At 43.1% G+C, this 24,403-nt stretch overlaps 1 protein-coding gene and 1 long non-coding RNA gene across 2 annotated transcripts; both read right to left on the bottom strand.

Moving 5' to 3' along the window:
• Positions 1-1,283: 1,283 nt before the first annotated feature.
• Positions 1,284-4,293, bottom strand: LOC146509387 (collagenase 3-like). Its single transcript, XM_085174883.1, has 10 exons — positions 4,086-4,293; positions 3,675-3,922; positions 3,438-3,586; positions 3,151-3,279; positions 2,879-3,040; positions 2,624-2,747; positions 2,373-2,506; positions 2,110-2,269; positions 1,898-2,001; positions 1,284-1,724 (listed from the first exon to the last, which is right to left on the bottom strand). Exons 1-10 carry the CDS (start codon positions 4,182-4,184, stop codon positions 1,621-1,623), a joined length of 1,413 nt encoding a protein of 470 aa, XP_085031009.1. The 5' UTR covers positions 4,185-4,293; the 3' UTR covers positions 1,284-1,620.
• Positions 4,294-19,183: 14,890 nt separating this feature from the next.
• On the bottom strand, positions 19,184-20,650 carry LOC146509386 (uncharacterized). Its single transcript, XR_014876467.1, has 2 exons — positions 19,413-20,650; positions 19,184-19,332 (listed from the first exon to the last, which is right to left on the bottom strand). It is a non-coding gene; the product is annotated as an uncharacterized LOC146509386 (long non-coding RNA).
• Between the last annotated feature and the right edge of the window lie 3,753 nt (positions 20,651-24,403).

Below are 24,403 nucleotides of genomic sequence, written 5' to 3'. Positions count from 1 at the left end.
ATCACCGGAGATAACTCCTTTCTTTATTTTTATTTTTCTTCATTCAAATACCACAACCAGAACTACATACTCACTAGCGCCCTCTAGCGCTTCTGGTAAATGCATCTACAGAACAAATGCAATAGTATGTGGACACAACAGAGGTTACTTCAAATGCAACTTTTCAGCAGTTCAACAAATATGACCAAATAGGGCTGGGTATCGTCACTGATTTCTAGAATCGATTCGATTCCGAATCACGTCCCGATTTGATTCGATCAACGATTCGATTGAATCCGATTCAATTTTGACTCAGACAGTCAGAAATATTACAATTCTGATCATTTATCAGTACCGACACTTCATCAGAGGTGTAAGCATCACAGCACATGGCTTTGTATTACAGTAACTGAGGATAAAACATTAAAAAATATCATTATGAAGTGCTTTGAACAGTTAGTCATGCATCAAATCAAGACATCTCTTCCCCCCCAACCTGGATCCATTTCAGTTCGCATACTGGTCAAACCGCTCGACCGTTAGAATGCTGTTCATAGGCTTCAGTTCAGCATTCCCCAGCAACTAATTCACAAACTGGATCTGCTGGGGATCAGCATCTCGCTTTGGCTGCTGGATTTCCTGACAGGAAGACAGCACGGGGTCAGCAGCAACACCTCCAGCACAAGAACACTGAATACAGGGGTTCCCCAAGGATTTGTGTTGAGCCCCCTACTCTTTACTCTGCTGACCCACAACTGCACACCATCTCACAGTTCCAAGCTCCTGTAATAAAACTGTTAGGGGTGCACCACCATTTGGAGATCCGCGGCAATGTGTCACGCAGGACGCATCACCCTTCTAGAAGTATTGTGTAAGCGAATAAAGTGTGAAATGGTCTACTGAACAGTGTTTTGTCTTCCATCAGATGCCTCTGAGGGATCAGAAGAACTCGATGAAGTGTTGATATTTAACACTACTCAGTTAGTAGTTCTCACATCCTGATATATTTTAGTAGTCATTTATCTCTGTATCACTTTTATTCTACCTACTCTACATTCGTAAGAACTTTCTATTGTATATTTTTATTATAATATGACTGAGTTTAAGTTAGCTAAAAATAACTCCAAAGAGATACTTTTTGTTTTATACTTAGATTATATATGAGAAGTAAGGAAGCACTTCTTCAACTTTTACATCAGTATTTTGTAAATAAAAGATCTGTACTTATACTTACATTACCAGTATGTGTACTTTATCCACCTTTGGTTGTAACATTGTAACACAACAGTAACATACTTAAAATGTGCTTATTGATGATGTCAATTTATTTTTACTGTACTCCATTTGATCTTTTCTATACATAAAGTCACAGTAATTAAAGTTGAAAACACAACAAAAACAATTAGCGAGTGAAAGAATTACATAATGACTGTGCCATGAATAAAAAAAAATAAAAAGGTGAACCTCAATGAAGCAATGATTAACATAACAAAAACAAAATTAAGTACATAAGCTGCTGGTAATTGTTCAACAATAACATTAGATATCTAAAATTATATTGATACAGTTTCTCTTTATTTTTTTACTGGGCCTTATTTAACATTCAAAATCTTCTGTAAACAAGTTAGAAAACTGGCTTCTCTAGTAGCAGGGCAAGAAGTAGCTGTTCCTCAGCACGCGGTACAGCCTCCCGCTCCACATGGCATACTCAAACATTTGTGGTCCACTGTAGAGGTAGGTGTACCCTGCAGAACAGAGATGCTACATGTTAGTGCTGCATAACAGACCAGAGGGATTTTTAAACATGTTAAAATAGCAATCATTCATTACATGTAAACTCAAAAGATAAAAATAGAAATATCAAAAACAGAATTCATTGTCTTGTTTCAGTGGTCTTCAAGCCTGAATTGCTGCTCACCTCCTTGCTGCAGAGCTGCAGTCACTTGGGAGGTCATTCCCAAGAAGGTCTCATCCACCTGTTTGGGGAATCCCTTATCCATCTTCTTTGTGGCCTCATTATAACTGGGAAAAGAAAAATGTATTTAGATTCATCTAACATTTGTAATACAACTTGTAAGCTGCCGTATGGAAATCGGTTGCGTAATTTTCTCAGGTCTTAGTGGAACACACCTGTAGTATTCACTGCCTACAAAGAACAGAGTCTTCCCACTTTGTTCGTCATAGAGGGCCGCATCAACTTTCTTCACTGTTTTGGGCAGACCAAAGCTGGATATTGGTTTAGGAAAGCCACTTACAAGATCATAGCCGCTGAAAGCCCACACCTTCTGACCTGTGAACAAATAAGAAGCAGACTTTATAGTAAATTTATGTAAATGCACAAAAATGCTGACTTCAAAGGAGTGCTGCATTAGGTGGACACTGGGAAAGCATACCTTTAAAAAGTAAGACACGGTCTAATTGTTGGTTCTCATAAGCAGCATCAATATTAGCAGGGGCATCGGGCCAGTTAGCTGAGATGAGCGTTTGTATAGGTGTGCTGACCTGAGGGTGTTTGCGCCAGACTAATCTGTGAACACACGCACAAAATGTAAATTAATGTAAATGATCAATCAGCCAATGTCAGAAGCCAGCTCTGCTATGAGAGATTTCTCACTCAGGTATTCATGCATTTATTTTGTGATACCTGTCCTTGAAGAAGAGCATCTCTCCTCGCAGTGTGGCAACAGCATCCAAAACCATCGTTGAATCACAGGCATCAGGAGTAGTGGGGGGTGTAGGTCCAGGCTTAACGGGATCTGGATTTGGACCTGGAGGTAATTTAATAAATATCACACTGTTGTAAGTTGTAAAATTATTTATGCACAGGTTCTTCTAAGAATATGTTCAACTCAAATATATTTTAAATTTAATAAAACCAAAAAAAGAATTTAGCACTCACCATAGAGGGACTGGATGCCATTAACGTCATCCCGGGGAAGAACATAGGTGTCAGGGTTACTGTATGAGTACACTGAGTACATGAGAGCACCGGGGTCATTGGAGTGAGACAAGCCCAGAGAGTGACCAAATTCATGGGCAGCAACCATAAAGAGGACGTAGCCTGAAGTAGAAAACACAGAATGACAATTGGTTACAGCTAAGGATAACTCAGGTCGCACACTACAGCGTAATAATTTGGACACCACAGTTCATAAAAGTAAACAAACGTACCTTTGCTTGAGCGGAACGTGAACGTTTCATCTTCATCAAAATGGGCATCCCCTCCAATGTCAGTACCAGGAGCAAATGCGTGGGCGAGAATTTTATTTGGGCCATCAAAGGGGTAACCATCACCATGTGCTGTTAGAAGATAGCTGTATTAGACTTGGCCGAACAAAAAAAAACAAACACTAAAAAATATAGGTGAGATGGTGAGAAAGGTGGGATGGTCATGTCTTGTGCAATAATACAATAAAAACGTTCAGTGATTATATTACTTAGTGTGTTTTTAGACTCACCCCAGCGACCAAAGGAGATCCTAATATCAGCAATGCCGCTGTAGATCCTTGTGAACCTCAGTGGAGTGACATTGGCCCACACCTGCAGAGCTTTGTCTATGGAGTCATCCACCTCTGCCACAGACATGTCAGGTGTGTAGTTCTCGATCCTGCAGAGCACAACAATATCCAAGAAAATCATTAGTGTGGTCACATTTTCTCATGTTGTGTGTTATGTTGTGTCTTTAGATCATTCACCTGTATGTGAGGCTGTTTTTCTCCCATTTGAGGTTGTTTTCAAAAGTGGAGAAACGAGCAACCTGTTCATCGGGAACCCCACAGCGGGGCTTCTTCATCATGGCCAAAGTGTCAGCATCCAGAGACCCGGTGATCTGGAGACCAAAGAATCTCTGCATGTCAGCCAGCTTCTTGTTCATTGGGCTGATGCCCCTTCTGACAGCTGGACCCTCCTCCTCTGTGAGGTTGAAGAATTTCTTCAGGTAGTTCTGGAGGAGAGAAATATTCAGAGCTTTACACTCAAATATCTGTCAGCACGTTTAAGCTCAAGAAACAAGACAAGTAACAACATGGGATGGACAATTAAAATAATTACAAAGTTTGTCCACTCTAGCCTATGCTAAAAAATAAAAAACAGCCAAGTACACATACCTTTGCAAAACGTTCATCTTGCCCAGTAATCTGAGATACTGGCATGCAGTAAACTGCCACTGCCAGGCCAAGCAGAATGCTCAGAGTCAAATTCTTCATGCTTCCTCGTTGTGTGCAGCTTGTGTCTCAGTGCTGTGAGAAGCTGTTATATAGGCTGGAGTTTGGATGTGTTGAGTAACTACCTGCCGTCAGTGACTAAAGAAATGCTCCTTTTATGGTGAAGATGGGAACTCTGGCTTTGATTGCTCATGACGGTGTTACATGTACAAAAAAACCCCAAAACAAAACAGTGATGTTGAATCATTGTTGCAGTTTGCAGAAGAAATTGTTCATGAGATAATGTTTAGAAGAGCCCCAACATCTGTAATTATCAGATTTTAGTTCATTTGATTTTTATTCACATATGACCTCCATGTCCCGCAGTGTGAAGAAAATCAAATTGATTTTATGAAGCTCACAGAAGCTCAGTGAACTCAGGTTAAAGTTGTTTTTCCTCTTTATGAAAGTTCTAGAAATAAAAAATAAAACTATTGCTATTTTCAAGCTCTTGAACAAAGAAAACAAGCATCCATTTTTCCTTTTCCAGAATTTACCTCATAGCTGATTTAAAGCAGATTTAATCACATATTTGAAGATTTTGTTTGTGTGTTTGTTCCACAATTATTATTGTTGTTGTTGATTCCCTTCATTTTAATATAGGGTTCAAAGCTGGTTTCCTTCTTTTAGCTTAGTTGTTATTATTTAAAAATTAGTTTTCTAGTTTTCTTTCATATTTTCTCAGTGGTATTTGGTATCTGGATTTAATGAGCTCAGAACAGTTCTTGTCTCATTAAACACTTTCACCTGTGTTTTCTTGTAATGGATGTGTTAACATAAATGTAATATCCTGTCAAACACTGCATTCAGGAATTGGAAGGTTTTTTTTCCACTATGAACACTTTGGTTTTTGCACGATCCAACATGATTCCAAATGATTTGTAGTATTTTGCCAGGAATTGGTCATGGAGGGTATCAAGTGCTGCACATCACATACAGGAAAGGATGATTAATGTTGACATCGCCACCATTTCTGTTACAATTGTGCAACCACATCTTCTACAATGAGCCATCTTTTGAGGTGCGCGGAACAAACCCGTGGAACAAGCTGAAGCCTATTAGCTGAAGTTCTTGAAAACCCTGTCCTTAATGCACACCATGTACTTTAAACGTGTGCCTCACACCAGAGCCAAGACAAGATCAGATTCACTTTACTTTGAGTACTCCAGGAGAGTAGAAAAGCGATCCATTTAGCAGAAACATTAAAGTCAGTTTATTCTACACATTCAATAGTGCCCAACCGCATAACATTTTGGAAACTGGAAACTTTTTTTTTCTGTGAGTCAACTGCAGGTGGTTATTTTCCACCTTACCTGTAATTATCCCCAAACACTTTGTGTCAGTGTTATAGGAAAACTAAATTTCTGTCAGTGTTACACAATGCTGGACACAGGGATGAAGAGTTCTGACTTTATAAAGTAACGTTCAGCCTCAGGTAAATTAGGCAACAGCAGTAAAACGAGACATTCACATGCACACACACACACACACACACACGAGCTTAAAATACATGTTACGTTTGGCTGAATAGCTCTATATTAGAGATGGACCGATCCGATATTACGTATCGGTATCGGTCCGATACTAACCCAAATTACTGGATCGGATATCGGCGAGAAATAAAAAATGTAATCCGATCCATTAAATATCAAAAAAGCACCTCACAAAACTTGCTACACAGCATAACTCGTCTCATAACCGTAGCACGTCGCAGCAGTGTGCATCACGTGATAGAGCGGCTGTGTGTATTTGTAGCCTAGCTAGCAAACCAGCATTTCATCTCCGAGGAAGTTTTCCCAGAGAGAAGTAAAGCAAGTGTGTAAGTTCATCTCTGAATGTTTGTAAAGCTTATGGAGCGACTGCCCCTCTCGCACCAGAAAGAGGAAACCAGCGGCTGAACAACAGCAGCACGTTTAAGCTTGATAAGCTGTTGTTACAATTTATTTATTAATACTTTCTACACCAGGATCTTTTAACTGTAACTGTGCAGGGGCGGATCTAGCAAAGTTTAGCCAGGGGGGCCGATAGGGCATGAACAGGGAAAAGGGGGAACAAAGACATACTTTTCTTTCTTATTCTCATTTAAAATGTCTAGCTTTTAATAAATAATTATCTGAATCTTACACCCAAAGTTTTAATCTGATGTAAAATGTATAGAAGTCCATTACTGTATATAGTAACTGTTAAGTCTAATATACCCTAGTAAGCTAAAGTACTTTTTCCTTTGGGAAGATACCATCTGTGCAGTCTGCAATTCTGTTGAAGAAAGATGTTGAATCTATTTAATTATTCTTGAAAAATAATTAATTTCTGTGCATTTTTCCCCTGCATCAAATTAAATTTGATTACATCGATTAAGCATCATGAGGTGGAGGGTGGTTCCCTATTTTTTTTTTTGCTGGGAGTTTGCAACCCTATTAGTTAGGTTGCTTAATATTTCTGCTAAGTACTCTTTAAAATACCAGAATAGGGAGGATGGAGCAGGTTTAAGGTTATTAGTTTGATCAGTGTTGCTGAACTATGAAATATTTTCGGCGCAGTGTATTTTTTACATACAGGTATAACAGAATAGCTTTAGTGTTGTTATTTATTTAAACTTGAGTATGAACTTATACAAAATGCAGCAAGATATTAAAAAAAACGTTTTATTGATTAAAAAACACACTATATCGGATTCATATCGGTATCGGCAGATATCCAAATTTATGATATCGGTATCGGTATCGGACATAAAAAAGTGGTATTGTGCCATCTCTACTCTATATCACATGTTTGTATAGAGAGATTTAAAATTAAAATTAGCAGCAAAATAAGATTAAAACACACATTTCAAATCATGAAAACTGTACAAATTCCAATATTACATCACTGTATTACACACTGAGGTAAGACTAACCACACACTAACCACTTCTCTATTTTATACATTGTGGTCATTACTGGACGTAAAACTTTGTGTATGTGTGGCACACCCAAAATGCATGGCCACTTTTGTGTTAATCACTTAATTTAATTTATTTAATTTGTTTATCAGTTATTTTCCGTGGCTAGTAATATTCAAAATGACTTTGGGAACATGACCAATTTAACCTATATATTATTTTGTCACATGAACTGTACAGAAGGTACAAAAAAATGGAGCAACACCTCAGGTGGAACTATTATTTTAAGGCAGGTGCAACCCAGTTGCTTTAGGGGGATGGACTTCCGCCCACTATTCAGATGCAATCTGAGAGGCAAACCGAGTACACTGTCTTCATTGCTCCTGAACTTTACCTGTATTTGCAGGGATTTCTTCTTTGTTATTGTGGCACCATTCCTGGGGCCCATAACAAATTGTGGGGGCTCGTCCGGGATCCACTTCCTGTTGAGTCTTCTAAGGAAGAGGGTCCAGTGATACTAGAACCATAAAGTCAACGTGAGATGGCATCGCTGTAGCCGAGACGACAGCTGGTGGGTGTCCACAAAGAGAAGTCAAGATCTGTACGAGGTTCTTCACTCCACCAACGGAACTGCACCTCTGTGTCTCATTAGTCGAAGCTCGTCATGGCAGCAGTGCGCAAGGAGCTGGTTTGGAGCATCAAAAAGAACCTGTATAAGCTTTCAGGTGCAGAAGCCTATCAGCTCGCAAGGGACCTGGTCACAGACAGCCAGAGTAGTGAATTAGAGTCCACTGATGAAGAAGGTTGTGTGGATTGCATTATCAACTATATGCAGTCAGATGCTTTGTTAAATTCTGAGGATGAGGGAATGAGTCAGTTGCTGGTGCTAAATGATCTCGTATGCAGTATGGTTGAAAATCGTGGCCTATTGAACACTGCTAATGGGGTGGCACAGCCACTGGAGTCACCAGTTGTTAGTGCTAAGACAGTCGAGCGCACTACAGTGACACATGCTACCTTTGGCCAGTTACCACCAGTTACTAACACTCAACAGCACACCACCCCCTTACTTTCCATCCTCAGAGAGCCTACAACATCACAGCAGACTGACTTTGGTGCACAGGCTCGCACCACCAATCTGAGTCCAACCCAGCCTAGAATCATAAATGATGAGCGGGGTGGAGAGCCACAGCATTTTAGAAATGCAAGTAACACACACCCTAGTGGGGCACACAGTATAGGTGACCCAGCAACACATGCAGCAATATCTCACCCCTCACCACATGTAACCACTGAGAGAATGGTTTCCTTAAAGGACCTCTCTTACCTTCAACGGAGGGAATTTAAGGTACATGGTGGCCAAATTGGGGACCACAATGCTGACATAACTTATAGCAGCATGTGTAAACAGATAGATGAAGGCATTAGAGAGGGTTTCACAGAGGCTGAGGTTATCCGGGGTGTACTGAGAATTGTAAAGCCAGGTGTCTTCAAAGATATGCTCATCAACAAAGATGAAATCACTGTGAATGAACTCAAGGGCTTTCTCAGATCACACCTGGGTGAAAAGGCCAGCACTGAATTGTTCCAAGAGCTTATGTGTGCAAGACAAACTGAACAAGAAACCCCACAACAGTTCTTGTACCGCATGATTGGACTCAAACAGAAGATCCTGTTCCAATCAAAACAGGTCAGTACAGACATTCGTTATGAACCCAAAACCATTCAGGAAGTCTTTCTTCACAGTATCTACCAAGGCCTGGGCACAAAACATACTGACATCAGACAGCAACTAAGGCCACTCCTTTCAAACAGCGACGTCACTGATGAGGAAATTCTCAGCCAGGTTATGAAGATGATTAGCGATGAAAATGAACACCAGCGTAGGCTAGGTCATGCCCCCCGTCAAAAAACAACACATACACATAGTGTCCAGGTGGAAGGAGGAGATGTGAGTGCAAACAGTGGGGATAATGAGGCGATCCAACAGCTTAGTGCACAAGTAGAGGCTTTGACTAACATGGTTGCGACTTTAATGGGCCAACAAGCGGCAGCTATTCAAACAACCCAATCAAAGACTGCACCTGTCCAAACGCCAGGCCAGGACCAATTCCATGGCACTCAACCTTCAGCTGCAAGGAGAGGTAAAATACCCAGCTGCACCAAATGTATGCAGCAAGGCTCAGAAAACTGTAATCACTGCTTTGTGTGTGGGGATGCCGGGCATAGGGCAATTGGCTGTTTAAAATGAACCAACCAGCCGGGAAACGGGAGCCGGTCTCTGTTGAGGGACAGACAGAGACCATCCCAAATCCCCAGTCCCACTCAGTAATGCCCACTAGCAAACTGAGACATCTGAAGGGAAAGGAAAAAAAACGCTGCAAAAAAGAAAGCCAGCCCTCCCCACCGAAAAGCCAAGCAGTTACTGACAGTACAGCCCGAACAGTGCCATTGATTGGTAAAAAGAGCCTACTAAATTGTTTTGTCAATGGCTATGCTGTGACAGTACTATTTGATACTGGCTCGCAAGTGAGCATCATTGATAGATCCTGGAAGGAGACGTTCATTCCCCAATATGCAGTGAGGCCCTTACAAGAACTTCTTGATCCTGGGGAAAGCCTTGACCTGTATGCAGCAAATGGACAGCCAATCCCATATGATGGGTGGGTGGAGCTAACAGTTAATCTCCCGGGGAACACCGATCCCAACCTTACAATAGAAGTACCCTTCCTAATCAGCCAGCTCCCCCTCCCCCAGCCACTACTGGGAGCCAATGTCCTCCAAGGGATGATTAATAGTCATAAGTGTGATGCAGATGCACACACTATGATCCTCAGCCTTCTCCGCAAAGCTCTAGGAGTGGAGGAAGAACAGGCAAGAGCCATGGTCAACTTTATCAATCTGCAGAAAGAGTCAAACCACAGTATAACCACCATTAGGGTAGGGAAGGAAAATGTTTATGTTCCACCTGGTAAAACGGTAAATGTGCGATGTAAAGTACCATCTACCTTTGACATTTCCAACCCTGTTGTCCTGTATGAGCCACTAGAGGATAGCGCCACGCTAGAGCAGCTTAGTGTGGGAGAAGGATTGCTAGAAATCAGTAACAACAAACAACCATTTGTTAGAGTGCCAATTTCCAACCACACAAACCAAGTAATCACTCTGCCAAAGAGGTCCCAACTTGGCTCCATCCAACATGTTGCCAAAGTTCTTGAGCCAGGCGAACAGGACGTTGGAGATGGGGGTCCAACACAAGCTTGTGTATTGAAGGCTGAAGTTAATGTGGCCTCTCCTGGTACTCCCTCTGCTGACCTGTGGCGGCCACCGGTTGACCTCAGTCACCTTAGTTCAGAACAGCAGAAAATAGTCGAGAAAATGCTGAATGAGGAATCAGCTGCTTTTGCACGGGACAGCAGTGACATTGGATGTATACCCTCTCTCCAAATGTCAGTTAGACTCAAAGATGACACCCCAGTCCAAAAGGCTTATGTGTCAGTCCCAAAGCCGTTGTACAGGGAGGTTAAAGAATATATACAGGAGCTGCTTGTGAAGGGGTGGATTGTAAAATCACACTCACCATATGCTGCCCCTATTGTTTGTGTGAGGAAGAAAGACGGATCATTGCGCCTGTGCATTGATTACCGGCTCCTCAACAAAAAGACTGTGCCAGATCGGCACCCCCTCCCCCGCATACAGGACCTGATTGACTCACTCGGAGGCTACAAATGGTTTTCCATCTTAGATCAGGGTAAGGCTTACCACCAAGGCTTTATCGCGGAGGGGTCCAGGCACCTTACTGCATTCACCACCCCATGGGGCTTATATGAATGGGTCAGGATCCCGTTTGGCCTTTCTAATGCGCCAGCAGCCTTCCAAAGAAGCATGGAGGAAATGCTGGACACACTCAGAGATGAGTGTTGCATCCCTTATCTGGATGATGTGCTGTGTTTCTCCAGGTCTTTTGAGGAACATGTTGAGGTCTTGCGGCGTGTACTTCAAGCTCTGCAACGTCATGGAGTTAAGCTCCGTCCTGAGAAATGTGAGCTACTCCGCAAAGAGGTCAGGTATGTAGGCCGCTTGGTGTCTGCAGATGGAGTGAGGATAGATCCAAAGGATCTAGAGGCAGTACAGGCGCTAAAGCAGAAAACCCCCCAAACAGTCGATGATGTCAGGCGGCTACTGGGTTTTCTGAGCTACTACCGGGCTTATGTGCAGGACTTCTCCCGCATAGCCAGACCGCTTTATGAACTGCTCAAGACAAACCCCAGCCCACCTCTAACTAATCTTGTAAGAGCAAAAGTGAAGGGGCCGCAGTTATCTTCACGGACTCCAGTAGAGTGGGGCAGTCAACACCAACAGATTCTTGAGCATCTCATAGACATTCTAACAAGCCCACCAGTGCTAGCCTACCCAGACTTTGATCACCCTTTTATACTGCACACAGACGCGTCGCAACAGGGCCTGGGGGCGGTCCTGTACCAAAAGCAAGATGATAAGATGAGGGTGATAGGTTATGGGTCGCGCACACTGACTCCAGCAGAACAGAATTACCACCTCCATAGTGGGAAACTGGAGTTTTTGGCCTTGAAATGGGCAGTATGTGAAAAATTTGTCGACTACTTGTACTATGCACCCCATTTCACGGTCTTTACAGACAACAACCCCCTGACCTACATTATGAGCACAGCCAAGCTCAATGCTGTGGGTCATCGCTGGGTGGGGCAGCTTGCCGATTTCCATTTTGAAATCAGGTATCGGCCAGGCAAACAGAACATTGATGCAGACACCCTTTCACGCTGTCCACTTGATATCAGTGCTTTTATGGATCAGTGCTCAGAAAGACTACCAGAAGAAGCAGTGTGTGCCACTTGGGAGGGAACTAGGACGGCCAAAAAAGGGGATGTAGCATGGGTGGCAGCCCTCAACATAACATCACAACACCAGACACATGCAGACACTGAAACATTTCCAGTCATCAGCTGCAAAGAGCTTTCAGATGAGCAGCGGAAAGATCCTGTTATCAGCAAAATGTTAGAGTTAAAGGAGAATAACAGAGATCTAACTGATGAGGTTCGTAGAACATTGGACAAGTCCACAAGGAAATTGTCACGAGAGTGGAGTAGGCTGCAGGTGGAAAATGGCCTACTCTATAGGAAGACTCCCAGCCGAAAGCAGTTAGTCCTGCCTGCCATTTACAAACAAACTGTCCTCTCACACCTACATGACAACATGGGGCATGTTGGCGTGGAAAGAGTCCTTAGCCTAGTAAGAGATCGCTTTTATTGGCCCTTTATGAAGAGAGAGGTTGAGGAATATATCACCAGACGATGTCGTTGCATTAAGCAAAAAAATCCAGCCTTACCTGACAGAGCACCTATGGGGAGCCTTACATCAAGCTCACCCCTGGAGCTCGTATGCATTGACTTTTTGCACCTTGAGACCAGCCAGGGTGGGTATGAATATATACTGGTTGTAGTCGACCACTTCACCAGATTCGCACAAGCATATCCCACTAAAAACAAGGCTGGAAAGATGGCTGCAGATCGAATCTTCGGTGATTTCATCCTGCAGTTTGGTTATCCAGCTAAGCTTCACCATGATCAAGGCCGGGAGTTTGAGAATGAGTTGTTTAGGGCTCTCAGAACTGTCCGGTGTAAACCATTCTAGAACTTCCCCATACCATCCACAGGGCAACCCTGCAGAGAGGTTCAATCGAACTTTGCTACAAATGCTCAGGACGTTGGGCGAGAAAGAGAGAGAGAACTGGAAAGATCACCTGTCTCACGTTGTTCACGCATACAACTGCACCAAACATGAGTCTACTGGGTTTTCTCCATATTACCTCCTTTATGGTCGCCATCCACGTCTCCCCGTTGATCTCCTCTTTGGATTGGTAGCTGAGGACAAGGCCGACACTCCAAGTGGATATGTAAAACGATGGAAGGAGAAAACGATCGAAGCATACAAGATAGCCAGCACGAACAGTCAACATTCGAGTGCCAAAGGCAAGCACTATTATGACAAACGAAACAGGGGTGTAACCCTACAACCCGGTGACAGGGTTCTTGTTCGCAACGTTGCAGAAAGGGGAGGTCCATGCAAACTGAAACCCTATTGGGAGAAAACTATCTACATTGTCAGAGAGCAGGTTGGTGACAACCCAGTTTATAAAGTCAGCCCTGAGAACAGAGGTCACCATACTCGCACCCTCCACAGAAATTTGTTGCTCCAAGTTAATGGTCTACCAGTAGACATCACAGATGTTTTCATGCCTGATAGACCGCCAAGGGCGAAAGGAAAGTCAAATCAGCCACGTGAAACGGTCGACCAAAGAGAGGCTGGTGATGCAAGTGGATCTGAAACAGATGAGGAAGCACCTTGTTACTGGCTGCGGGTACCTAGAGAACCATCAAGGACCAATCGGGACATTTCTAATCAGGTCCCAGTGAGTGGGCCATTGGTTAGTCCTGAGACACCTGGTGACATGCGGGGTGGAGATGTTCCTATGGGATCAGAGTCTGACCGAGTGAATGTAGGAGAGATGGAGCAAGAGAGAGAGAATGACATTTCACCCTCTGTTGAGGAACCAGAGTTTTGCGAAGAGCAGCTGGCGCCCCAGAACAATGACTCCAGTGAAAACACTCAAGGGTTTCAACCTGAACCTCAGCCCGCACTAAGGAGATCTGCAAGGGAGAGAAGACCTGGCCAGATACTGACCTATTCTTCCCTTGGTCAGCCAACGTACCAGCCACGTCTTGCTGTTAGTTCTATAGGTGTACAGCCAGTGTTTTATATGCACCAGTATCCACAATCGTACTGGCATTCAGTCCAACCCATCCATATGATGCCTGGTGTACACTCCGCTCTCACTTACCCCGTCTGCTGCTGAGTTTAAGACGGACATAGGACCTTGTGCACATATAGTGTGGGGTATTCAGAAAATGTAGAAAATCATTGCACACCCATATGTATTTGTAATATGTGTGTATATTGAGTGAAGAGTTAAAGCCTGATTCAGAGTTAATGGAAGTTTGCACTGTTAATTGCAAGTGTCGGGAGCCACTTTTGTTTGTAGGGAAGTGTGTGGCACACCCAAAATGCATGGCCACTTTTGTGTTAATCACTTAATTTAATTTATTTAATTTGTTTATCAGTTATTTTCCGTGGCTAGTAATATTCAAAATGACTTTGGGAACATGACCAATTTAACCTATATATTATTTTGTCACATGAACTGTACAGAAGGTACAAAAAAATGGAGCAACACCTCAGGTGGAACTATTATTTTAAGGCAGGTGCAACCCAGTTGCTTTAGGGGGATGGACTTCCGCCCACTATTCAGATGCAATCTGAGAGGCAAACCGAGTACACTGTCTTCATTGCTCCTGAACTTTACCTGTATTTGCAGGGATTTCTTCTTTGTTATTGTGGCACCATTCCTGGGGCCCGTAACATATGCATGCACAGCACCATCAAGCTCCAGGGAAAGCATTCCTTCACTTATCTCCCCTCACTGTTTCATTGCCTTCCTTCACTTCACATTCCAGCAGCTCATTAACACGACTGATGGAGTGCACACGTTTGAAGTTGGAGTCGTATTTGTAGTCCAAGTTTCCCTTGAAGAAGTGCACAGATCCTGTGGGGAAATCAATATTCATTTAGAATTTGAAACTTAAAATGTATTGTGGCAAACTGTGTTTGCTGTATGGGGCAAGGGCTGTCTGTGTACATTGCATTTAAAAGTATTCATAATTAAAAGGTTTAAATACCTTGGATAGTACTGCCTTGGTTATAAACCTTTATACCTTACATCTTTTTTTTTTTTACTCTATGTGTATATGCAAGTATTTTCCAATCACAGTTAGTCAAGATATTCTATTAATCTGAGAGTCAAACAGCAAAGGAGCAGAAAAATATCAAGTGTGTAAATGTACTGTAAATTTTGTTGGATTGAATTTCTTTTTATGAGAAATTGACATTTTAAAGGGCTCTAAAAGAAAAGTGATGTAAGTACCATCATAGAAGACAGCTGCATCTATAGGTGTTGGGATCTCTGGCCACTGCTCCTCAACAGATATTGGTGATCCCTCCATCAACCTTTGTTCCTCGTTGTACCTACATTATCACATATAATAATAAAATATAATAGTGATTTTAGAAAAGCAGAGATTTCCATGGGAAGTGTGATAAACTACATGACTACTTTACTTAAAGCACCCTTTTGATGACAAATAGTCAAGTTGGTGACAACAATTGATTCTGCAACCACTTGTACTAGAGATGTGTAATTTTGTATTACCTCAAAGCGTAAGCAGGAAGCCTGTCTGGTCTAGACTGGTTCTCACGCAATGATGTTCTGTTTCTGTGTGAAATAATAACAGTACTCACGTATAGCCATACAAAATTCTTTAAAGTAAATTTTAAAACTGTGGAATTATGGCTGCTGTCAGTGCACCGCTACATAGATGAAATGTATTTGAATTAATCTATACCTGCTAGTATTTTTTCATTTCCATCACAATGTTCTCAATCTGTGTTTGCAAAACACATGCAAACTCCAAAACACTTGCAAACTCCAAAACATGTACAAACTCCAAAACACTTGCAAAATCCAAAACACTTGCAAACTCCAAAACACTGTGCACATGCACATATTTGGACACAATCTTTAGGTAAAAGTAAATATATTGTCCCAAACCCATATGAAGGTATAAGCAGTCTTTTCCACTTTATGTCGGCTGCAGCTTGTTGTTGTTTTATTATTATTACTCTTTTTTAGCATATTTTTGCTGGTTTTAACAGAAGAGGACAGTCTTGATCTCATATATCTGATTGCTCTTTCATCTACCTACTACGGTGGCCCATAGAGACAAAGCACGTACAAACTCCAAAACACTTGCAAACTCCAAAACACTTGCAAACTCCAAAACACTTGCAAACTCCAAAACACATGCAAACTCCAAAACACTTGCAAACTCCAAAACATGTACAAACTCCAAAACACTTGCAAAATCCAAAACACTTGCAAACTCCAAAACACTTGCAAAATCCAAAACACATTGAAACTCCAAAACACTTGCAAACTCCAAAACACTTGCAAACTCCAAAACACGTACAAACTCCAAAACACTTGCAAACTCCAAAACACATGCAAACTCCAAAACACTTGCAAACTCCAAAACATGTACAAACTTCAAAACACTTGCAAAATCCAAAACACTTGCAAACTCCAAAACACTTGCAAACTCCAAAACACATGCAAACTCCAAAACACTTGCAAACTCCAAAACACTTGCAAACTCCAAAACACGTACAAACTCCAAAACACTTGCAAAATCCAAAACACGTACAAACTCCAAAACACATGCAAACTCCAAAACACTTGCAAACTCCAAAACACTTGCAAAATCCAAAACACATGCAAACTCCAAAACATTTGCAAACTCCAAAACACGTACAAACTCCAAAACACTTGCAAAATCCAAAACATGTACAAACTCCAAAACACGTACAAACTCCAAAACACTTGCAAAATCCAAAACACGTACAAACTCCAAAACACATGCAAACTCCAAAACACTTGCAAACTCCAAAACACTTGCAAAATCCAAAACACTTGCAAAATCCAAAACACATGCAAACTAGTGATGGGTTGTTCGTGAACGAAATGGCTCTTAGAGCCGACTCTTTGAAGTGAACGACACGAGCCGGCTCCTTATTGGGAGCCGTGAGGGTTTTTTTTTTTCTTTCTCTCACCCTCTCTCTCGCCCTTTTTTCCGCTAAACTCCGCACGCGTGGCCTGTACTTTGCGCTGGGCAGAGGGGGGAGGGGCGTTAGTTACACTCGCAGTAGCACAGGAACAGAGCCAGAGAGAAAGAGAGCGAGGGACAACAACGTCACATTAGAAAGGTATAGTAATCATCCACTATTTTCAGTTGCAGATGATAAAGGATTCAGAAATCATGCAGGCCCATATGACAGAGAATGTGCATCTTCTTTTTGTTTTAATATTTTAATTTATATTTAATTGTGTTAAGTGTTGTGGTTTGCAGTGTTTTGTGTTGTTTCACGTTAAATTTGTTTAAAAGGAAAAAGCTGAAAATTTAAATAGTTAAAAATTTAAAATGTAAATAGTTGTTTTTTGTATTATATGATTTATTTATTACATTTTATGTGGAGAGAATAAATAAAGTATATTTATGGTGGCCCTTAGAGACAAAGCACGTACAAACTCCAAAACGCGTAAAAACTCCAAAACACGTAAAAACTCAGAAGCACGTACAAACTCCAAAACACGTACAAACTCAGAATCACGTACAAAAGACAACAGAAGTGCTCCAGGATGCTGGGCGCAGTGTTGAGTTTTTGTTACCTAGTGGCTACACAAGCTAGGAAGTATCAACAACCGGATTTGGTGTGTGGTAGTAACAGGTAAATGAACTTTTTTTTTTTAAATTATTTGAATAAATATGAGTGCTTGTCTATAAATACACAAACAATACACACATGCTTTCAATTGTGTAATTTAAGTGATCTGGGTAGCTCTGTTTTGGAAGTTCAGTAAACGCTAGAAATGTGTTTTGGAGTTTGTACGTGCTTTTTGGAGTTTGTATATGCTTTAGAGTTTGTACGTGCTTTGTCTCTAGGGGCCATATATAAACATATATAAATAAAACCACTTTTTTAAACATTAGTAATTCCTTTTCTGCATAATTTTACATTATTGTTAATGATTAAATAATTAAAGCAACAAAACAACCTGAAGAGCCGGTTCGGAGCCGAAAGAGCCGGCTCTTTTTAGTGAGCCGAGCCGAAAGAGCCGGATCTCTAAAAAGAGCCGGAAATCCCATCACTAATGCAAACTCCAAAACACTTGCAAAATCCAAAACACGTACAAACTCCAAAACACTTGCAAAATCCAAAACACGTACAAACTCCAAAACACTTGCAAAATCCAAAACACTTGCAAACTCCAAAACACATGCAAATTCCTAAACACAACGGAAGTGCTCCAGGACGCTAGGGGCAGTGTTGAGCTCGATTTGCAAAATAAACGGCAAGTTTGTCTGTATGGGTCGGTCTAGTCTCCGTCGCGCTTCCCAGGTTGCCTAGCAACCATGATACTAACCGCTGGAAACGTGTCATACAACTTTGTTTGACAGAAATGAAGGAGAACATATTTTGTTCATTTGTTTGTTTGTTTCTACAAGAGCTTTGTGTGATTTGATAAGTATCTGAGGCTGAGACCACAGGACAGTAAAACGTGATTTTTGGGCTTCATTTCTGTACTGAACAGTCATTTAAGATTAGTTAGTAAATAACAATTAGCTAATGTTGTTCATGAGACTAAAGTCATATCACTTTGGTAATGTAAATATAATATGGCCAATATTATAGTTATTATATTAATCATTATTAGCTATTACAGCAGTGAACATGAACTCTGTGTCAAATACTGAGCCTCAGTACAGATTCAAGTTGCAGTTATTTATATGTCTTATCACCTTAAATCTTCACTCAAAGACAAGTATCTTTGACAGTGCATATATAGGTGTATCATATATAAGAGACAAATGTTGTTCCTTCAGTATGTTGGCATTACTAAATTTGGCTCATTGCTTACATATATTTATAAAAAGAAAATGTACGAGCTGTGATAACTGTTTCTGATAGAATGAAGAGTAGACTGATATATTGAATATTCCTTTATTGGGTGAGAAAATCAGACATGTCATAACTGCTTTAATACAGAATAGATATCAGAGCCTTAAACAGGCTGACTTCTGCTAAATGGGTCAAACTGGGCAGAAAGTATACAGACACATAACATCCTTATAGAATATGATGTAACACTGTAGATCAACTTACCTCAGAATATATAAAGCATATAAACAATTACAGCAATATGATGCAACAAACACAGCAGTGCTACTAATCCAAAATACTCATAGATACATAGAACTGAAACAAACATTTATTTTTTAGGTCCATTCTGCTGCCTTTCATAGTGTGTAATCTGAAAGCCCTGAGTACTTTCTCCCATACTGAAAACTGTCACGGGGCCGAGTGGCCTGTACTGAACAGGACTCAGGTGCAGAAACCCAGAGCTGAGACAGCAGATGATGTGACAATTTATTAGGCGTAGTGCAAAAAACGTAGCAAAGACAAAAAACAATAAGACGTGGAGTTTGACGAGGCGTGGCCTGGGAAACGTGGCTAGGGCGAGGGAACGGGATGCAGAGTGGAGCTGAGCAGGGAACAGTCACACTGAAGAGAGAAGACAGTGGAGTTAGGGAGGTAGTGGAGGCAGCTCTGAAGTGGCAAGTTGTAAGGGTAGCAATTCTTACTTGCAGTAGGGGACATGGAGTGTTGAGAGGGGGGTAAGAGAATCCAGGGAGGGCTGAGTGGCGTAGAAAGGCTGACCTCAGATCCGGGGCTTCAGATGGAGTGTGATGGCAGGAGGGCAGGCAGGTGAGGCACAGAGGGATTTTCAAAATGATTGCTTGGTATCCTGAGTCTGGAGGTGGAGCGTGAGCCAAGGTGAAAACAGCAAATGTGTTGATGACGAACTGGCAGTGAATGAACATCAATGTGTGGCTTAAATCCCTCTGGCTTGATTGCCTGCAATAGGCTCCAGGTGTGCAGGAGCTGGAGGAGTTGGCCCTGCCCAGGGGCGGATCCCAGGTAGGTTCAGGAGCCTTATGGAAATTCCAGCCACCCACTGCAGACCATGACAGAAAACACTGGAATGATAAAATTATTTGAACATTACCTAATAAGACTGATTCAGGACAGACAATTAGTTATGTTAAACTTTCCTAGCAGTCCTTCACAAACAGGGAACAGTCTGTCTATTCTCTCCATCTGTCAGCTGCTGCTGGCTCTTCCTCCTCCTCTTCCTCACACTGCTGAGTTTGTCCTGGTGGATCATCGGGGGTGCAAAGGCTCACAGACGATGTGCAGCAGTGGGTCCCTCAGTCTGTCCTCACTCTGGACACTTGCAGTTGTTACACATGGAAATCAAATGTGTGATAAGCTGCAGGAGTAAGTGTAACTTATAAATGAATTTTCATACTTTTATTCCACAATCAGAGAGAAAGAAAAAGAGAGAGTGCAGGACAGACAGACAGGTGACAGTCTCAAGTGTATACACTGCTACAAAACAGCACAAAAGAAGGAGGATTGTGTTATTACGAAACAAGAAGAGTTCCCAGATGGTACAGTGGACACATGTGTGATTCCTGTGATTAAAGCATCTTTCTTTCAGCTTAACGATTGAACCGTCAGCTCGTTCACACACACGTTAAAGTCCGTTTGGCTCGACATCACCGAACAGAGGCAGCAATATAACATAGCTAACATTAACAGTGCAGTGAATCCTGCTTGTGCCGTGATATTCAGGACTGCAAACCGAGCAGCATCACTGACTTTCAGCTTGTTGTGTTTGTGGATATATGACTGACTTTAATTATCCATAAAATCATCACATTCTCTGTAAGATTAAAGTCAACTATTGAACAGCGTATATATTGAAGTAAAGGCTTTAAAACCAAGTTAGTACAAACATCGCTAATGTCACATAACTTTCCCGACATGTGGTCGGGAAACAGTAATGTAACAACAGTAATGTTTTAATGTTCTTCATTATAAAAACATTTGCGCATAAATAAGTGACATAATATTCAGTACTTACTTCAGAAAGTTTACTCTTTGGCGGCTCCGCTTCCGCCGTTTTTTTTGGCAAAATTATCCACACCACCGCCACGCTATGAAGTCTGGGATATGTTGGGCCATGAAGGCTACACCGACCCATCCTTAAAATTCAGGGAAATTAAGGACGCATTTGAGGGCCGCATTTCGAGCAGCCTTTGAATTGGGACAGCCTTCATCGTGTCGCTGTGACGTAATCGGCCTTAAATGCGGCCTTTAAGGCTGCAGACCCTGAATTGGGATACAGCCCAAATCTGGTCATTGGTACTTCCTGGCTTGTGTAGTTACTAGGTAACAAAAGTTCAACACTGCCCCTAGCGTCCTGGAGCACTTCCGTTGTGTTTTGGGGTTTGCAAGTGTTTTGGAGTTTGCAAGTGTTTTGGGGTTTGCAAGTGTTTTGGAGTTTGCAAGTGTTTTGGAGTTTGCAAGTGTTTTGGAGTTTGTACGTGCTTTGTCTCTAGGGGCCACCGTAATATACTATCAGGAACACCCATCTATGTAAGATCTCAGCAGTGTGCAACTGCTTATACTAGATTGGGGAGCAGTGGCCAGGGATCCCAACGCCTATAGATGCATCTGTCTCTGAACTCCGGCTTTGATTACTCATGACGGTGTTTCATTTACAAAAAGAAACTAAAACAGTGATGTTGAATCATTGTTGCAGTTTGTAGTGGAAATTGGTCATGAGATAATAATTAGAAGAGCCCCCAATCTGTAATTATGTCCCGCAGTGTGAAGAAAATCAAATTGATTTTATGAAGCTCACAGAAGCTCAGTGAACTCAGGTTAAAGTAGTTTTTCCTCTTTATGAAAGTTCTAGAAATAAAATGTAAAACTATTGCTATTTTCAAGCTCTTGAACAAAGAAAACAAGCGTCCATTTTTCCTTTTCCAGAATTGACCTCGTAGCTGATTTAAAGCAGATTTAATCACATATTTGAAGATTTTATTTGTGTGTTTGTTCCACAATTATTATTATTGTTGTTGTTGTTGATTCACTTCATTTTAATATAGGGTTCAAAGCTGGTTTCCTTCTTTTAGCTTAGCTGTTATTACTTAAAAATTAGTTTTCTATTTTTTATTTATTTATTTATTTATTTTTTTGCCTGTCCCGTTTGGCTCTTTTGCCATCAGAAATATTGTCTAAAGGTGAAGAAAAATGCCCAACGGATTTACTTTACCAAATGGACCATCCCAGCCTTGCCGTAATGGTCTATTTGATTCACCTTTTATTGTTTATTTTATTTTTTATTTTCACTTGCTAGATACGGAACAGACTTGAATGAGGAAAAGAAAAGGGAGAAAGGAAGAGGGGAAAAAAACAGTGGAGAAGAGGGACGGGGATAAAGGGCAAAAAACAAAAACCAACAAAATAAGCAGACAAAAATACATATATCAATCACCTGGATCACCTGTTGAGAAAGAAAAAAAGAAAAGTGTCTCGCTGCTCCTCGCTCCATGTCCTCCGTTTTGTATTAGTTTTCCCAGTTTAGGTTTATGTTCGGTTCTGCCCACACCTTGGTTTTGTGCACTGTAAATAAAACCCACTTGCACCTCCACCATTGTCTGCTATTGGATCCTCCTTTCTCACCCTCCACACGACTACCGCCCCAGCCGTGACAGTACGACGCGACCACAAGATGGATCCAGCAGCCTTGTCTGGGGAGAGCGACCTCGCACGCATCCAACGCCTGATGGACTGGGTAACCCACACCACCAACGCAAGGGCGAAGGTGGTGGGGTTAAAAGCCATCGAGGCGATCCTGGAAGGAAATCCCTACCTCTGCCAGTTCAAGGGAGTTCCGGACTTAATTTGCAACCTGCACAAAGCCCGGGAGGTGGCGCAAGCTCGGAAATCCACAGACTTTGTCCAGCAGCAGCGGACTGCGGCCGCCCCGGAACTGTCACGTCAGCTTCTCCCGCCGGAGGTTTTGCCCGGCCCGCCGGAGGTTTTGCCCGGCCCGCCGGAGGTTTTGCCCGGCCTGCCGGAGCCGTCCGCAGGGAGGAGGCGACGATCGCGCCGTCGGCGCGTCACCCCACAGCCGGATATTAGGACTATAGCACTGCAGGCTGTGGTGAGTGAGAAGGACCCTTTTTCTGTTTTGGACTGTGGGACAGTTTATTCAGGGGCCTTGTTTTGTGCAGCAGATGACAAGGAGAACTGTTTGTTGCCTGTTCATTCTCCTGCTTAGCTGTCTTTAGCTCGTTTAGCTGCTCAGCCGCAAGCTCGTTTAGCTGCACAGCCGCAAGCTCGTTTAGCTGCACAGCTGCAAGCTCGTTTAGCTGCACAGCTGCAAGCTCGTTTAGCTGCACAGCTGCAAGCTCGTTTAGCTGCACAGCCGCAAGCTCGTTTAGCTGCACAGCCGCAAGCTCATTTAGCTGCACAGCCGCAAGCTTGTTTAGCTGCACAGCCGCAAGCTCGTTTAGCTGCACAGCCACATTCAGCTCGGCCTCCGGTATCCCCACTAGCCCAGTCATCTATGCCAGCTCCATCTTCACCGACTCCCTCTGTACGGGAAGCTGCGTCTGTGCCTCCCATTTTGGACTCTTTTTCTAGTACGTATTTTTTGCAGAGAGACAAACACGTTAAAAAGGCAATCGTTCCTCAACAGCTGGCTAGTTTAGAGACTGTTACTTGCTCCAGGGCCTCACCAGAGGTTAAATTACAGCCCTCAGCTGACTCTGGACCCCTGGAGTCTAAGAACCCAGCTGAGGACTGCACCCGGCTGTCGCCGCCTGAGCAGGGTCGGTGCTCCGCGCAGCTGCAGTCTGTTCTGCGCCCGCCAGAGGTCCCCGTACCTGCTGGTTCTGTTCTGCGCCCGCCAGAGGTCCCCGCACCTGCTGGTTCTGTTCGGCACCCGCCAGAGGTCCCCGCGCCTGCTGGTTCTGTTCTGCGCCCGCCAGAGGTCCCCGCGCCGGCTGGTTTTGTTCTGTGCCTGCCAGAGGTCCCCGCAACTGCTGGTTCTGTTCTGCGCCTGCCAGGGGCCCCTGTGCCCACTGGTCCTGAGACTGTTCTCGCTGGAGGGCCCGAGGAGCCCGTCCAGCAACCTTCCTCGTCAGCTGGGGGGCCCGAGGAGCCCGTCCAGCCACCAGCTGCTCCACCAGCAGCGGCATCCACGCCTGCAGCAGCAGCCGCATCCACAGTTTCGTCCACACCGCCGCCTGCTGCAGCGCCTCCGGCTTCCACGCCGCCGCCAGCTGCAGCCTCGGAGTCTTCATCCTCGCCAGCTGCAGCCTCGGAGTCTTCATCCTCGCCAGCTGCAGCCTCCGTGTCTCCACCCACGCCAGCTGCAGCCTCTGTGTCTTCACCCACGCCGTCGCCTGGTCCAGCTTCACCATCATCAACTTCGCCGTCGCCTGGTCCAGCTTCACCATCATCAACTAAGCCGTCGCCTGGTCCAGCTTCACCATCATCAACTTCGGCGTCACCTGGTCCAGCTTCACCATCATCAACTTCGCCATTGCCTGGTGCAGCTTCACCATCATCAACTTCGCCGTCGCCTGGTCCAGCCTCACCATCATCAACTTTGCCGTCGCCTGGTCCAGCCTCTGCCTCATCAGCGTCGCCTGGTCCAGCCTCTGCCTCATCAGCGTCGCCTGGTCCAGCCTCTGCCTCATTAGCGTCGCCT

The sequence above is a fragment of the Neolamprologus multifasciatus genome, chromosome 10 (assembly GCF_963576455.1).
Source record: "Neolamprologus multifasciatus chromosome 10, fNeoMul1.2, whole genome shotgun sequence".
Classification (NCBI taxonomy): Eukaryota; Metazoa; Chordata; class Actinopteri; order Cichliformes; family Cichlidae; genus Neolamprologus; species Neolamprologus multifasciatus.
This window is presented reverse-complemented; position numbering and strand designations above follow the sequence as displayed.